The 17,169-nt window shown below is 50.8% G+C and overlaps 4 protein-coding genes across 4 annotated transcripts; all 4 read right to left on the bottom strand.

The window, feature by feature from the left end:
* Nucleotides 1-282: 282 nt before the first annotated feature.
* On the bottom strand, nucleotides 283-3,813 carry N7511_000478 (GTPase-activating protein; the record flags this gene model as incomplete). Its single annotated transcript, XM_057122903.1, has 3 exons — nucleotides 283-2,554; nucleotides 2,601-2,952; nucleotides 3,009-3,813. 3 exons carry the CDS (start codon nucleotides 3,811-3,813, stop codon nucleotides 283-285), a joined length of 3,429 nt encoding a protein of 1,142 aa, XP_056988636.1.
* Nucleotides 3,814-4,494: 681 nt separating this feature from the next.
* On the bottom strand, nucleotides 4,495-5,732 carry N7511_000477 (uncharacterized protein; the record flags this gene model as incomplete). Its single annotated transcript, XM_057122902.1, has 2 exons — nucleotides 4,495-5,451; nucleotides 5,511-5,732. The coding sequence occupies 2 exons, from the start codon at nucleotides 5,730-5,732 to the stop codon at nucleotides 4,495-4,497; spliced, it is 1,179 nt and encodes a 392-aa protein (XP_056988635.1).
* A 1,353-nt stretch (nucleotides 5,733-7,085) lies between these two features.
* N7511_000476 (uncharacterized protein) lies at nucleotides 7,086-11,705 on the bottom strand (the record flags this gene model as incomplete). Its single annotated transcript, XM_057122901.1, has 1 exon — nucleotides 7,086-11,705. One exon carries the CDS (start codon nucleotides 11,703-11,705, stop codon nucleotides 7,086-7,088), a length of 4,620 nt encoding a protein of 1,539 aa, XP_056988634.1.
* Nucleotides 11,706-14,751: 3,046 nt separating this feature from the next.
* Nucleotides 14,752-15,983, bottom strand: N7511_000475 (SDR family oxidoreductase; the record flags this gene model as incomplete). Its single annotated transcript, XM_057122900.1, has 6 exons — nucleotides 14,752-14,876; nucleotides 14,934-15,084; nucleotides 15,139-15,338; nucleotides 15,401-15,564; nucleotides 15,624-15,882; nucleotides 15,929-15,983. 6 exons carry the CDS (start codon nucleotides 15,981-15,983, stop codon nucleotides 14,752-14,754), a joined length of 954 nt encoding a protein of 317 aa, XP_056988633.1.
* Nucleotides 15,984-17,169: the final 1,186 nt, after the last annotated feature.

Raw genomic sequence — 17,169 nt, 5'->3', positions numbered from 1 at the left:
TAAGGACGAAACTTTGCTACATAAAAGAATGATTCCATGCCCACTGGTCCAAAATAGGTTCTTTCTTCTAAGACTGATGTGGTATCTAAAAGATGTGGGCTCAGCCCATGCAGGAAAAAGTCTCAGACACGCATCCAAACCAAATATTGTATTGTAGTACATAATTGCATTGCATGAAAAAGCCGATCCAACAGACCAAGGGTAACACACAAAAAAATTCGGAGATGGTAACCAGCCAAACCATACATGGCTGATAGAGAAAAGAGATGGGATGTAGAAAGATCATGACTCGAACTCAACAATCTTGCTAATGACTTCGCCATCACGATCAGCAGGCGAACCATGGCTCTTGGATCCGGCAGCATTATTGGGGGCCTTTCTGGAACCAGAATCTGTATCTTCTTTGCCGTCCAAGAGGGATGTGCTTTCCTCCTTCCCGCGAACGCTGAGAACTTCGGCACCTTCAAGAAGGTCACGGTCAGCATCGCGGACGACACTGCGACGTTCGGACCCTGCGCCATATGCGCCCGCACCCCAACTGGAGATTCCGCCGGCCATGGCTGCAGCGCTGCTCTCACGGCGGGGATAGTCATCATCATCCTCTTCGTCGTCCTCTTCTTCACGGCCGAGAGCGTTGCGCTCCAATTCGCGCTGGGCATCGTCCATTCTCTTTTTGACTTCGGCTGCCATGCGGATTCCATCTGTGACAATGTTGTCCAGTACACCACGAAGGCCTTTGCCTGGGGGTACAATACCGCCTGAGGCACCGGCCACTGGGGCCGATGCGGAGCCGGCTCCGGAAGATCGGATGCTACCGAGGTTAGAGAAAGTGGTGAGGTTGGCAGAGAGGGAGGAAGAGGCTGCGAGAGCAGCTGGGTGGGGATGGTCAGATAGATGGAAGGATTGAGGGAAATAGGACTCGAAGAATTTTTCTAGTAACTCATCGGCCAGGATGACCATTCGGAAAGTGGGGAGGGTAATGTGTAGGGGGTTGTTGGGGTCCAGAGCTGGATTGGCAGATTCAGATGTTGAGCGGGTGTGGTCATGGCTGACTGACTCCTCAGTTCGGGACTGTGCCGGTTGGGGCATTGCGTTTGGTGTTGGGGACATGTTGGACTTGGACTCGATATCGTCGATATCAATCAGGTCCTCTTCCTCGTCATCGTCACCGATAGCAAATGAGTCAAGCTTCTCTGTTGTCTCTTCTGTGGCATCTTGCTGAGTACCCCTCTGGTTTTCTGGATGACTGGGATCCGCGTATTCAAAGCAGCGGCGGATGAATGCACTGACACTACCAAGGAATTTCTCGTCGGTAGTGAGTGAATTTTCGGCAAGTTCGCGATCTCTGGGCGAATTCAGGTCCTCAACGGACTGAGTTGCAGTGATAGTGCCCTCAAATCCTCGCCGAGAAAGGAACAAAAGCGCTTCGGAAATTTTGAGGATCCCTTCACGATCAACTTGGCCGTTTCCATTGTCATCATACAAGTCGAAGAAATAGTTGATGTTATTCATAATGTCAGGTGATCCCTTGAGACGTGCTAGACCGTTCACGACATTCTGCAGGTTCAACCCTTCTTCGGGTTCAGTAGCCCACTTGCGATAGAGTCGCTGCATGAATTCATGATCAGCCGGCTGTCGGCGGTTCGCCCACAATGCTGACTTTCCAGATGAAGATGCCTTTCTCGATGGCCCGGGTGAATCAGCCACAGCCCACTTGGAAGTAGCAGCCAAAAACTCTCGGAAAGCATCATAGTCCATGTGTGATGGACTGGGCCCAAGACCAACACGGCCGACTTGTGTGTCCGATGGAGGGGCAAGCATCGAGAGTCGTTCGGATTTCTTTCTCTGTTGCCGCCGTTGTTCTTCCTCAATAACTCTCTGGTGCTGTTCCCATTGATAGAGCGTTTCGTAAAAGCGGTCGTAGATTGTGCCGAGGTCATCTGTGCTTAAGCGCTTGCTTTCTGGGCCAAGGTTGCGAATAGAAGTACGTTTGGCAAAGGTCTCAATGTTTTCCAACACAGCACCTTTGTGTTTTTCACGTGTTTCAGTGATGGTGCTGTGTGTGATGCCTGAGAATTCCTTGAAAGCTACCACCATCAGTTCCTGGAAGCGGGTGATTGCCCGAAGCTTGGGATTCTCTGATCTCGGGTGAGCGGACTCATCCAAACGTGAGAAATATGACTTCAAGACGGAAATGAAAGACCCATCGTCCTGGGTTTCCAGGAGTTCTTCGCCATTGACTCGAAGAATGGCAAGACCAACCTGAAAGAGAACTTTAGGGCCTTCCAAGAAGAAAACATCCAGAACACGGAAAGCAAAGACAAGGGGCATAGAATTGATGTAGAGAGACAGGAACCAAGGCAAGGAAACCACGGAGAGTTGGACGTCAGACTTGGTCAAGTGCTCCCAGAGAACCGGCATTGTTTTCTCAACTAAAGATTCGAACACCTTTTGATCCAAAAGTGTGCCATACATGGTCGTTGAATAATAACCGGGTAACAGACGGTCACACAGTACAGAGAGAAGGAAGAACGCCTGGGCCTCTGACATATATCTGGTCAAGTTAGCACTCACTCTTGGACCTAGGAATCTGAACGTACATTAACAAGGCAGCAACCACAATGTTCATGGCTTGGCAATATCCAATTTCTGCATTGGTCCAGCTATAAGCCGTCAGAACACGTCTCAAGCGACCGATACCCTCTTCACTCTGAAAACCAGGATATTCCGGCAGACTGCGGTTCAGGTCTTTCTCGATCTCGTCGATGGCAAGGGACTCCTGTCCTTCAAATTTGACCAGCGTTTCCTGATATAATTTGGGAGACCGCAGACGAAGGAAAAGAGAGCCAGATGTAAGCTCCCATATTTCTCCACGCAAGCGATTGGGCAAACCGACTCTAATGAGCTTGTGGAAAGTTGGTTGGCGAACCAGCGTAGCATTGCGGCCATTCTCTATAGACAATTAGTTGGTGGTCCGCGAGCCATGGCCAATTGATAGATGTCCTTACCTCTGAAATATTCACCCCACAATCTCATCTTACTCCGATCACGTAGCTTGCGTGCATCGCCAGGATAGCGGAAAATCAAGCCGAGTCCCGCATCTGGCGGTTGACGGGCGTCCGCATCAGCCCCTTCCTGGCCCTTTGTCTTTGCGCCCGACAAAAGGTATTCAGAGTAGCAATCGTTGACAACGGTCCGAAGGCTTTCAACCTCTTTCATTGCTTCCCGTAGACCTTTTTTCAAGGTGTCGCAGAACCGTTCGCAAGCCTGTCTGCTACCGACAAGTTCCAAAATGAGGCGCTGAGGTGCAAAGTTGGCTTCTTGTTGTTTGTTGAGCAGACCATTCCATGTTGTGAGCGCCAGGGAGAATACATGGCTGGCGCTATGGAGACGCTCAACTCGTCGGATACACGATAGAGGGAGGATGAAACCATTGCCCGACGGACCAGTTCCATGAGTCTGACCGGTCCAAGTAGTTGAGGCGCTTGCCGTAGCAGAGGAGACAAAGCTTGTCGGTTGGGTGGAGAAGCAAATGAACCGCTCACTCAGATGAAGGCGCCCCGTGTATCGGTTCCCAGCTCGGTCGGCCTTGCGTGGGCCCTCGCCTTGGGTCGCCGATGAGTTCGGTAGAGGCAGAATAAGATCAGCGGTAATCTCTTGGAGTGGGTTCTGTGAATCGGGGAGGCGGAATTGTTGGCGAAACAGCGAGGCCTTCGAGGGATTATGGTCGGTCGTGGATAGGGTGGGAATGTTGAAATTGGCGGGATCAATCAGGCTCTGGGCCTTCTGAACGAAAGATGTCCACTGTAGCATTGTGAGAAAAAAACGAGAGGACTTGGATCAGATTGTCCTGAAGCTGATATCCGATGATATCGAGGTCGAAGCTACAGCTAGGCACTTGTGCAGGAGATCGAGGTCCTGGCTAGGAATATGAAAGAAAGCCCATGTGTGGTTGTAATTGAAGCTTCAGTAGCATTGTACCAGCCGAATAATCCGTCACTGAGGACTGAGCCTGCATGACAACAGGACTAGGACGGGTGATGTTGTCGGATCGACAAGAGGGGGAGGCCGTGATGACGACTTCACGTGACCGGGCATATACACAGCTTGGCATGTTCAGAATCAAGTGTTAGCAGTCCCGAGCAGTTGAGGTTGAAGCTCCCATTCAGGTAAGTTGCATACTGATAAGTTAAATCTCATCTAAGGGCTACGGTGGAGGGCTGCCGGTTACATTGAGAGAACATTTGAACACAGACATTTGATTGATAAGGTGATACAAGGGAAATCACTGTACAAGCTTGATAGAACAAAGTAACTCAACACAAAAAGGTCATTTGACCGAATAAGAAATGAAAAGAAATGCCCGTTTTGGACATTGGTTTTGAAAAGAATGATTTGAACCCGTCCAGACGGGCGGTGTCCCTTGCTCAAGGGAGCAGCAGGTCGAGTCACAGAAAACCACAAGCCGTGGGTTCAGTTAGTGTTGAGGTGTGCTCAGGTCTCGGATGGCTCTTTGTATTCCGGGAGAATCTCTTCGGAGCCGCGTGACTCGGCCATGAGGCCCTGTTTTTCGCATGCTTCGCCTTGCTCCCAGGCAGCCTTGTGCTCAGAAGAGTTGGTGCCGCGGTAACGTTGCCAGAGGAAGACCACAGCCTGGCCAACCAACATACCGACAGCGCTAGCGGTCAATCCAGCCAGAACACCGAGGACAGCAGGAACAACAATGAAGTGGACAACGCGGGAGAAGGTGCGGGTAAAGGCACCGTGGTGAGGGCGGTGGTGGTGAGGACGAGGCGGGCGGTCGGCATCGGAACCAAAGCCGTGGTGGCCGTGATGGCTGTGAGGGCCAGCTGGACCAAGCTCCTCCACTTGGAAGTCTTCTTCGCCGAAGGGAGGTGGTGGTGGGAATGGCATGCTGTCAGGGCCCTCTTCGTGGTGGCCGTGCGGACCCGGGTGTCCCAACTTCTTGGGCTCATGTTTGCCGTGGCAGCCCTTGCGGTCAGCCTTGGCCATGCCCATGACACGGGTTTTGGCACCATCTAAGAGGCCACGAATGCGGGCAACCAGAAGTTCTTGCAAGCACTTGGCTTTTCCATGGCACTCCTTCCAGGAGATGCGGTCCGAGGCGGGTGTGGTCTTCTCAATCTCCATCTTGACAATGAACAGCTCGCCATTGGGGTCTTCGAGAACGGTGACTGTGACAGTGTCGACCGGAACAGGGTGAGTCTCCAGGTCGAGAACGGTGAAACGAATATCCAGTAGTTCGTAGTCAGGCTCGTCGGATGGAGTAGCCATCGGCATGACCTCCAGAGCATAACCAACAGACATAGGCTCGGAGTCTTCGCCTTCGTCGCTTTGCTGAATGGCATGAATGGGGCTTGGGGGAGCGGGAGGGAAAATTTGGCGGCCGTTGGCAAGCAAGCGGTTGTCTTCAACGGAAAAGTCCAACATCTACAAAGATGAGTTGATTAGTATTCTCGAAATACTCAACGGAGCCATGGCGGACTTACCAGGTGTGATGGTTTATCGTCAGTCCAGCTGACGGAACCTTCCTTGGTTTCACGGAAAGGGCACTCGGTGCACGGCAAATCTACAGCCACATGGTGAACATCCTCCAGGAGCATTGGGTGAATATTCACGAATCCGTCGTCGACGGATTCCATCTCGGGGACCACCAGCACAGCGCTGGCCCCCAAAGCGACAGCGCCCAGTAGAACAGAGCGGACGAACATAGTGAAAGCTGCTCAAAACAAGAGGTCGGAAGCAGGCTGTAAGATGTTGAGAGTAGAGAGAAGATAAGTTACATATCTTGAGGGGCGAGGAGATAAGTCTAGGCTCCTTTCGGTAAGCAGTGGAGAAGGTGACGCCAGCCTCTGCGTGGCGCGTGTTCCCATTGGGCGGTGAACACATTTGCTGACTGGACACTGGCGCCATCCATGAAGTCCACGCAACCCTCGATAAAAATAGTTGTCTATACATGTACGCTCTGTTATAAGTTAACGTTATATGGTTGAGAGTGCTTATCAACCCTGTGATCTGAACACCAGATTTATAGCCATGAGATATACAAGAGTTGGAGATTTCCAGCTGTATACTGTATCTATACCAGAAAGATGACCAGGTAACTTACACGTTCAACCGAACAATTTACATACCCAAGGGCAAATAATTACGAGAGGCTACTGTATACCGAGGAAGAAATGAATCAAACAAGACGTGAATTTAACACGACTCAAACAAAATCTATTTACAAAACGCAAGAATCAAACAAAAAATGATAAAACGCAGCAAAAACAAAAGAAATTACAAAACGCCATACTCATACAAAAAAAAAAACAAAAACAAAGGAAATCCCCCACTCCTCCGCAAAGAAACGAACAAGGAACGACCAGATACACCGACATAGACTCGAAACACATAGCACACAAGGTGCCATGTGAATCCCAGGTGGGATGGCCACAAAACTCGACCGAAGCCGAGCATGCAACCGAAACGCCCTCCTGCCTGCCGCTATACAGAAGCCTCTGCGCCGAATGCATCCAGAACATCCCATGCCCGTTATATGGCAACAACTCAACACAGCCAGGTACACCGACATAGACTCGAAACACATAGCACACAATGTGCCATGTGAATCCCAGGTGGGATGGTCACAAGACTCGACCGAAGCCGAGCATGCAACCGAAACGCCCTCCTGACTGCCACTGTGCAGAAGTCTCTGCGCCGAATGCGCCCAACTGGCCTCGTCGCTGTGCGAAAGCAACAACTCAGCACGAAAAGATACACCGACATAGACTCGAAACACATAGCACACAGTGTGCCATGTGAATCCCGAGAAGGGGGGGCCACAAGACTCGACCGAAGCCGAGCTTGCAACCGAGAACCCTCCTGGCTGCCGTGATACAGAAGTCTCTGCGCCGAATGCGTCTGAACGGCCTTGTTGCTGCGTGGTTTTGGCGCGGTGACCCGGGACGGGGTATGACAATCCCATGATCCGGGGACGTTGCCGGCGGCGTTTTGGTAGTATTCAGGCAATGAGGAAACCTCAATTGCCACTCTCTCGCTCCCCCCAACCTTTCACCAGATTATCCCAGTAACTCACGATCATTGGCGAGCCACCTCGTCACCCAGAAGTCGATCTTTTCCAGCCACGGCCATTCGCGAAAACGACCGTAGCGTAGGTGGTCCAGATGACTGATGTACTGCCCCTCATTGCCCTGCAACTGGAATGAGTACACAAGGTACCCAATGACGACCAGGAGGGCCAGAATAAGAGGCAGACGGCTGGGGCAGTGACGCCGAACAAATCTCGACGACAAGGAAGACACCGGGCCCCAATCCGCGGTATGAGTCTCCTGCCAAATGGCCTGCACGACATTGAGAATGGACAACGCCAATCTGATGATCGCAGGGATAATCACAGCCATCAGGATGTCGATGCCCGCCACCAAGAACCCGCCGAGGATGGCCATGAAGCCAAAGACGGTCGACAGGAACAGGTATAGCTGCGACATCGAATTGCTGATAGTCCCCATGAAAGTGACCTTCGGAAGGTCGAGCTCGACCACGATTGGATCAGGAACGGCTGGGGCAGAAACTGGGGTTGGAAGCCCAGATTCCGCCACCTGACGACCGCTCACTTTCTCCGCACGTGGTTGCTCAACCTGCGATCCGTTGGCCCTCTGGGAGCTAACACGGGCATCCTGCAATCCGAAGCGTCCGGAAACACTTGAATTGACTGACTGAGCCTGACCAAGACGACCTGGCTGACGCTGATCCCAACGACTCGGCAAGAAGTCCCTAGCAATCCCCATTTGCTGGGACGACTGATGTCGTGGGAAAAGGTCACGGGCGCCTTGGCCAAGCACCGAGCTAGACCGGTACACGGTGTCGGTGTATCGAGCCGGACGTTGGATTCGAGGGGGTGGGCCGCGAGGCTGCACACTCTCAGCTTCCTCCGCCGTCGCTTGCTCAGTCAAAACTGACGCAACTGTGGGCTGCTCAATGACGGGAGCTGACACCACAATTGGATCAGTTGGCTCAACCATTGTGGGGTCAACCTGAGCTGGAACTGGGCCACGAATGGCTGACGAGCTCACAACTGCAGGCATAACCCACGCTGGCGTTGCCGGGATTGGGGCACGTCCGCGGGGCTTAACGGCCTTGACCCAGCGCTTTCTCGCATTGAGGTAACGAGGGCGACTGACGGGTAGGCTAAGCTTGAGCCGCTTGACGTAGAGGTTCCCATCCCATGACTTCGCGGAACGATTGTCGGCTTCCCAAAACCCATACACTGGCCGACTCCGTTTTCTCTCTGGGGCGCAGGGCGCAGTGCCAGCAGAGTCTAGGACTCTGTCCCATGCAAGACGAGGAGCAGAGGGGAAGAGGTCGGAGGCATCGGGCATCGGGGTATCAATAATGGGAGTTTCGCTCGGTTGGTGAAAGGTTGGTGGTGCGTTACCAGACTCAGGAATTGTGGAGGGGCGTTGTTGTCGCTGTTCCTCATCTCTGAGTGCTTCATCGATACTTGCAAGTAATTCTTGAGGAAGAGTCGCTAGGGCTGAGCCAGCGGCCAAATCAACTGGGGCACTGGTTGTCTCCGCGTTGAATTGCTCGCCACTTTCTGAGGCGTCAGGCATGTTGACTTCTTTCAGATGCAAGTTCAGGTCGCGGTCCTCATCATAGGGGATACCACGTTTTTCAAACCAGTCCTCTCTGCGCATATTATTGCTTGCGATTTCTAATTCATATGCACGACTGCCAACTCCGAAATCTGAGGACGAAGAAGGTGTTGGGGATGGCTGAATGTTTTTGGCTAGTCTGTCTGCTGCTTCCTCCCTGACCGTGGGCTGAGCCGCGGATGGAGTGTTGTTGTTCAAAGCAGACCGTCCTGCGGAAGGGGGCTCAATTGTGGCATCCTCCTCCCTGACCGTGGGCTGAGCCGCGGATTGAGTGTTGTTATTCGAAGCAGACCGTCTCGCGGGAAAGGGCTCGATGATGGCATCCTCCTGCTTGATTGGGCGATCTGTCGCAGATGGAACGTTGCTATTCAAAGCAAACTGTCCTGCATGGGAGGGCTCGATGATAGCATCCTCCTGCTTAATTGTGCGATCTGTCGCAGATGCAGCGTTGCTATTCAAAGCAAACTGTCCTGCATGGGAGGGCTCAATGGTGGCCTCCTCTTGTTTGATTGCCTCCTGCTTGATTGGAGGCTGAGTCTCAGATGGAATGTTGCTGTTCACAGCAGACTGTCCTGCACAGGGGGGCTCGATGTTGGCATCCTCCTGCTTGACTGGGGGCTGAGTCTCAGATAAAGTGCTGCTATTCAAAGCAGACTGTCCTGCTGATTGCGTCTCGATGGTGGCATTTCCTGCTGCAGATGGGGGGTTGTTGGTAGTAATCTCTGCTGTAGGACGGGGGATGCTGCCATCAAGAATGAGACGCCCAGGACCGAAAGTCCCCGACAAATCTTCTGATGTAGACGGTGGGTAGTCGTCAGAAAGTCGTCTTGATCGCTCACCAAACAACTCGTAGCCTATGCGCTGACGCTTACGTAGCTCAGGGGATCGTGAGCTATAGCGACGCTTTCGTTCTTCAGGCAATGAGGATAAACCGCCGCGCTTGCGACGACGAGCTGCAGAATGGGACTTGGCATCAGCAGTCTTTGCTGCTGGCTGGGGGTCGTTGCCTCCCAGGCTGAGTCCTTGCAAACCGAAAGTCTGCGATACATCCTCGGATGTAGAAGGGGGGTTGGGGTTGTTGTTTTTCGCTGCTGGTTGGGGGTCGTTGCCTCCCAGGCGTAGACGCTGAAAACCGAAAGTCTGCGATACATCCTCGGATGTAGAAGAGGGGTTGTCTCCATTCTTCTTCTCTGCTGGCTGGGGGTCGTTACCTCCCAGACTTAGACTCTGCAGACCGAAAGTTTGCAATACATCCTCTGATGTAGAAGGGGGGTTGGTAGAAGGGGGGTTGTTGTTCTTCTTCGCTGCTGGCTGGGGGTCGCTACCTCCCAGACTTAGACTCTGCAGACCGAAAGTTTGCAATACATTATCTGCTGCATGACGAGGGTTGTCGCCAGGAAGTCTTGACTTCTCAACACCCAAGATGGGTGAGCGACAACCACGCTTGCTTTGTGCAGGGGATCGTGAGCGACGACCATGCTTGAGTGGCTCAGGTGATCGTGTGCGATAGCCACGTCTGCGGTATTCAGGCAACGAGAATAAGCGGCGACGCCTGCGACGATCTGCAGGGGGAGAGTTGGTGGTAGTGTCCTTTGCTGTAGAACGGGGATTGTCGTTGTCGCAATCAAGAGTCAAACCCTGCAGACCGAAGGTCTGTAATTCATCATCTGCTGCAAACGATGTGTTGCCGGTAGTGTCTTCTGTTGTCGGAACGGGGTAGTTGCAGTCAAGATTCAGATTCTGGATTCCGAAGGTATGCGATACAGGCACACTCTTGCGGTGTTTTGGGGGAGGGGGATTGCGAGTAGTGGACTCGTCAGCGGGAGACAGGCGATCAGTGAACTTGCGAGCCCTGGACTTGGGAGCCCTGGACACGAGACCGGGACAATCATCAGGAGGGGGTGGATCAGGCGGATCTGGCGGGTAACGGTTGACCATGATTCGGTCAATACCTTTCAACTTGTCTGAAATAACGGAGATCATCTCGTCAAGATGCCGAGCAGCTTCATCCATGCGAACAAAGCATTCAGACCGGCGGCCCTCGGTGCTCTTCATCGCCTCATAGAGAAGGCGCCAGTCAGCCTTCTCGGCCTTGGCCTGTGACTTGGCAAATCGCAAATCTGCACCGGGATCTTCAATTTCTCCTTCTAGAAACATGATCCGTGCTTCCATGTCTTTCAGCTGCTTGCTGTATGAAGATTTGTCTTTTTGAGCGAGGACAGTGATTCGAGCGTTCTCTGCATTTGCCTCGGCTAGTCGCATCTCCGCCAGGGAGATATGCTCTTCGCGGGCTTCAAGCTCTTGCGACCTTTTGTTATCTGCAGTGCTGCGACGCTTCGATCTATCGGTGCTTTGGATGATGGTGCGCTTCTGGCGGTCAATGACCGCTTCAGACTCATTCAGCTGATCTTCTTGGGTATCGTGTCGTCTCTTGAACTGATAAGAATTAGCATCTGCTTTCTTGATTGCTTCTTGTGCCTGAGACACAGCATCCTGTATGAGTGCTTGTTGGAGTCTTACCCTTTTCTTGGCTAGGTCCTGTTCGACCATGAGCGTTTCATGAAGTTCTTGGCGCCTCATTATCTCAGCGGCATCTACCGCGGTGAAACGCTTTTTGTCGGTGCTCCGTCTGATGGAGCGCCGCCTGCGATACTTGGTCTCTTCAAACTCATCTTCATGAGTTTCTTCAGCAGACCGTGGCGTCTTGGGATGGTAAAAGTTAGCGTCCGTGCTCTTGATTGCTACTTGTGCCTGAGACACAGCAGCCTGCATGAGTGCGTGTTGAAAACTTACCTTTCGACGACGAGGCTGAGGTTGAGAAGCCTCGGTGGCCAGTAGGTTCTGGAACACCCCACTCCCTTGCGGAGGAGTGTAGTTGAAGGATTCGGAGGAGGGAGGGTGGAAAGATGGGTAGGGGGAAGAGGCAGGAGCAGTCATCGGATCAAAAGGTGCAGGGTCAAGCGGGGCCGGATCGATGGACATACCATCATCACCGGCCGTGCTGCGAGAGATACGCCTGTCCATTACTATTGATGAAGCAAGATGAGGTTGATACAGTCACTTGTGGAACAACAAATGTTTCTTGGATGGTGGGAGAAGAAGGAATACAAATGTTGTGGGTGATGGGAGAAGAAGGTAAACAAGTTGTGGGTGGCAGGAGAAGAAGGTAAACAAACGTTGTGGGAGAAAGGAAGAAAGGAAAAGGAGAAGAGAGCGAATAAATAGTCAACCCTCGACCCTTCTGGGAAACCAGGCAACGGCGCAGGTCATGCGCATAGCAGCGTTTGCTTTTAATTAAACCTTCCTCTCAATTTGTTTGCTCATTAACCTTTTATATTGTCCAATTAAACTTTCTCACTCGATTTATTTGCTCATTTACCCTCCATATTGTCCAATCAAACTTGCACCCTCGATGTCTTTGTTCGTTTACCCTTTGTATTGTCTAATTAAACAATCCCCATTGATCACATGTGAACAAAGGCATGAAACAACAGTAATTGAGTCATTCTTTTCACCATGGCAGTTCTATTGAGCCGGGTCGCTCCTACTTTATATAGACTGAACAAACAGTAGTAATACAAGATAAACACTCAAGATGCCTCTATTCATTTCTTGTTCGGCCATGCAGCCATGTAGTCCTGAAGTCATATTGGTCCATATCCTCATTGAAGTTCAGGCCTTCATATTTTTTTTACCATGGTCTCATTCGAGACAATCAAAAATTTCTCTAATTGAACTGAAGACCTGTAGCTAAAATTAACGTTTAAATAGACTCGTGTGGGGGGGGGCGGGTAGATCCGTAGTACCCGTCTTGGCATCCCATCCCACATGCCAAGCCGCGTAAATTCTCCGGTCTTGAGCCACGGCTCTACGTCATGGTCTGTCTAATGTCTACAACCCAGAATGTCATTTCGTCTCAAAAAACACACCTGGATGAAGAGAGCTGGATGGATGGCTATCGAGGTTACTCAGCCTGGGCCCTTCGAAGTCAATTTCCCGACCGCAGCCACAGCCGACCGAGAGAACACTAAGCTGCTACGCCCCTATACCGATCATTTCATTGCTAATCAAAAGTATTATTCTAGTGATTTTCATCCATTCATCTACAGGCATGATGCCTCGGACTGGCATGCCTCGAACCGCGATCGCACCTTGAGACTTGGGAGGATCATACCCGACATGGCACACTAGCTGGAATCGAGACAAATCTCCCTTGCAGGTGTGTTTTAAAGCACCCTCAAACTCTGTTCATTATTCCAAACGGGCCCACTATCTTTATCTGCTGCGGCAGACTACCGTCAGCCTCGAAGAACAAAGAAGACAAAGAAGCAGCATCAAGCGGGGTCTCAACGCTTTGTGTAGCGAACAAAGACGTCGAGGCAGTTTGAAGAGCGAGTACTTCATCATTTTACGGCTTTTCTACTGCATCAAGCTGTGTCAGCTCATTCCCAGGCCTTTGCGGCAGTGCTCTGGTCTCGCATGGGCCGAGCCCTTCGAGAAGCTGTGGTGAAAGGCCACGATGCAGTGCCTAAGGATCGGACCAGCGCTTCCTTTGGGTCATTCATAGATTTACACAATATCTATGGGTAACTGTTTGTTGTACGAAAGGATCCGTCTGAATTCGTTTCCCTGTCAAATGTGAAGGCCAGGACGTCGAGATCATGAACTTGCGATCGACATGTCTACAGGGAGTTGAGCGGAAGCGTAGCCAATAAAATATCTTCAGATTCATCGTATTTTTTTCCCAGGAAGATTCCATTGATCTAATTGCGCTACCTTGTATCGGGAAGAGCTAGAGTGGAGAACACAGTCCTGTGTCTAGGCCTGGGTCATCCCAGGTTGGACATGGACTCCTAACGCCAGTCCTGAGTACATCCTGTGTTCTGTATAGTGTCTTTGAACGAAATCAATGGGAGCTTTGGGCATTGATTTGCACGGTTTGAGGCACGTTCAGACGAAAGCGGCTTTTGCAGCATCTTTTCAGCAGTACCGTCGCTTATGCTAATCAAACAGAGCCAGGGGGTAAGGTGGATATCCAGATCCTCTCTCTTGGACAAGGTGCCACCATTAGATAGCATTGAGTGCCATTCTCAGGCAGATCTTTCGTATAAGTCCCAGAAAAGACAAATCATGGTCCTGGCTGTCCTCTGTATTCCAGCTTCCTGCTCTCGCATTGTTCTGCCTCTTTTTGTAAGTCATGGATGTCCTGGCATGGGACTATCTCAATCGACGGTCTGGTAGGTAGGGAAGGATTGATCGGCTGGATGTCTTGGTAAATGGCGTGTCCTGCAATCAAGCAAGGTAAGCAAAATGTGTCATTGATGTGAGAGCGACCTGTGTTCCAATTTTAATTGCTGTTAGCGCCGCTGATTTGAATGCGAATCTGCGCCAGGAGGCAGTGCTGGAGTTTTAGTTTGTCTCAAGGGAAGCTTCTGGGCTCCGTAGCAATCCAGTAAGACCAAGATGTTCAAGTCAGACATGTTGGAGGCACTATTCCAGCCGGGGCGAGACTTCGACTCAAAAGAAAGCAGAGCGTTGGTCAGGTTGAGCGAGTATATTGCAGTATCTCCCCTATGTATAAGTACAGTTCGAGCTCGGATCACTGCTATGGCATGTAGTCAGTCATTTGCATAATAAACGGGTTTTGGGACAAGAGCTGTGAGTGGATTATTACACTTCGCAAGATTACTTGCCAAACATAGTCACAGTAGATCGAGATACTGCCCAGTTGGAGATATTGTTGCATTGGCTTATTGGATTATTGCTGATATAACCGGTGACAGGTCGGAATCCATAGACATGCTAGCAGGTCTTGGATCACTGAATTATATTTATGTAGCCTACGCTTGTGACTAGGAGCAGGGAGAGCTCGGTGTCAAATGGATCAGACTATGCTTTCATACCTCACTCACAGCAAGAATAAATTTCCGTGCCGCTGTCAAAGTATGCTTCATGAATACAGGGAAAATTACATCAGAATACTCCTATAGTATTTGCAGGCCATTTTAGATTCAACGAGCAAGCCCAAAAGGCCTCATTCTGTGATCCTATAATATTCCCTTGCACACATTTAAAGCTTGGAACCCTTCTTACCAGTAACATTGGGTACCTCATCACCAGAAAGCAAGAAGTCTGGGTACGACAACTTACCACCAGAGGCACCGCCCGCTGACATGCGCCAGTTTGCGCCATCGACTGTAGATGTATTAGCACTAGTTCCCAAGCATGTTATATTGTATTGTCTTAACCCACCAACAAGTGTTTGTCCAGTAACGTAGCTGCCTGTGTCGGAGAACAGATACACGGTAGCGTCAGCGATGTCGCGAACGTGGCCAAAGCGACCGAGTGGTTGGGCCTTGGTGTAAGCTTCCATGGCATCTGAAGGGAGGAGACGTTCCAGGCCCTAGGAGAACGATTAGTTGAAGGGCTTGGGACTGAGGGCTATGTCGTTAGTTACCTCGGTTTGAGCAATAGGCCCGGGTGCAATAATATTAGAGGTCATGCCACGAGGACCATACTCGATGGCGATGCTGTGGGACAAGGCGTCGATGCCGGCCTTGGCGACCGACACGTGGGTCTGGAAGGGCATTCCCCGGTAGTGAATCGTAGCACTGACGAAAATAATTCTTCCGCCGGTGCCAATCGGCGAAGGCTTGACTGGAGGGTTGTTAGTGCAAGATTCAAGAAATTCAAATTCAGTAGTGCAACGATTCACTCACGAGACTTGGAGTCCATTCTATGCTTGTTTCCGGACTCCTTCAAGTGTGGCAGGGTGGCCTTGAGAGTGTTATAAGATCCCAAGATATCAATATCCATGACAGACTTGAAAGCGTTGGCTGATAGTTGCTCGATGGAGGCGAGGAAGTTGCCCGCCGCTCCAGCGCTGTCCGGTGTTATTAGCATGCAAATCGAAACAGCATTTCAGCTTTTGAGTTGGCGTACATGACAAAATCAATGCCTCCAAGTTCCTTTACACAGCGCTCGACTGCTTGTTGTAAGGTGTCGAGCTTGCGTACGTCCACAGAACCAATGCCAATAACCTTGGCACCAGGCCGGGCAGTCGCAATATCCTTCGCGACACGCTCAGTCTTCTCAACATTGCGACCGATGATGCAGGCGTTGGCGCCGAGATGGACTAGAGCCCGGACTTGGGCGCTGCAGATGGTGCCGGCACCCCCGGTGCAGAACACCACTTTGTTTGCTGCGTCTGTTAGCGTGGATTTCGGACCAGGGTCTGGTCTACCCACCAAAGATCCCATCCTTCCAGGAGTTGCTCAGATATTCTTCTTTAGGCAGCGGCATCGTGAGTGTTGGATGACCGATCAGAGAATGTGGAGGGGGAGGCAGTGAATATAAAGGAGGTTGTTGATCCAAGGGCCTTTTTTCCCCACAGTCGGACCTCGGCTTGTGCCCAGTTAGGCCAGGGATTAGTGATACACCAAATCCGGGGGTTATGCGGCGGATCTGGAGATTTCTCCAAGGCTATGTCGATGGGCTTGTCAACTTGTGCAGGATTGATTCGCTTGGTGTTTCAGGACAGATCGGGAATATGCCACTCTTGCATGTCAGTAAGTTACTCCGGACTGTAGATCAACCGATAGCAGATAGCCTGTTCTACGGCAGTCTGTTAAGGCCTCAGGCTCCAAACAAATTTTGCCCATAGTGAAGATTTACCGCCTAATCCACCGCCTGTTTCACCGCCGCTGTCACCGCCTTATACCTTCTAGGTTAACTTACGGAGTACATCTATCCCCATGTCGTACATAACATTCCCTCTTCTACCCCCGAACCAGCCTTAAAATCACATGGATTCTCAATCCCCGAGGGTCGTTTTATCAATATATGTATAATTATTAACAGAATAAGATTAACAGAAACAAGATGAATAGAAATAAGGTTCAAATGAATAGAAATAAGATTAACAGAAACAAGATGAATAGAATAAGATGAATAGAATAAGATGAATAGAAACAAGATTAATAGCAATTGTCAGAACTAGCACAGTTTAATAGAGACTACGTACGCCGAACGGTACATAGGTGGCCACGGTCACGTGTTGCCTAACGGAGTGCGCTACTTGATATGGTGGGAGAGCATGACTGCCGTTGGGCAGTCATAGTAATCTCTGGGTTCGGTGTGCAACCTACTAAGCTCTCCTAGTGGGTCATAACAGGTATATGGATAGAATCATTGAATATCATTGAATACCTTGAAAGTAGATAGCTCAAGGCCTGAACAGACTGCTGTACTACTCCCCAATTCCAACGTCTTTTTTTCCACTATTCAAACTAATCGCGAATACACAATCAGTCTCACTCAGCCTCTCCAACATACTTGAACCAGTTATACAAAACACTCCGAAGTCCCCTCAGCGGGATGAAGAACATCGCAACGCTGATTGGCTGGCGCGTAAGCTGACCGCGACGTCACCGAAAAATAACTTCTTTCTCTACTTGACTCTCCGTATTCCCGCCACAGACTCCTTTTT

This window comes from Penicillium nucicola (genome assembly GCF_028828085.1).
Source record: "Penicillium nucicola strain IBT 29836 chromosome Unknown utg000001l, whole genome shotgun sequence".
In the NCBI taxonomy this organism is placed as follows: domain Eukaryota; kingdom Fungi; phylum Ascomycota; class Eurotiomycetes; order Eurotiales; family Aspergillaceae; genus Penicillium; species Penicillium nucicola.
Note: the sequence above shows the minus strand (reverse complement) of the source record. Positions and strands in the feature narration are given on the sequence as shown.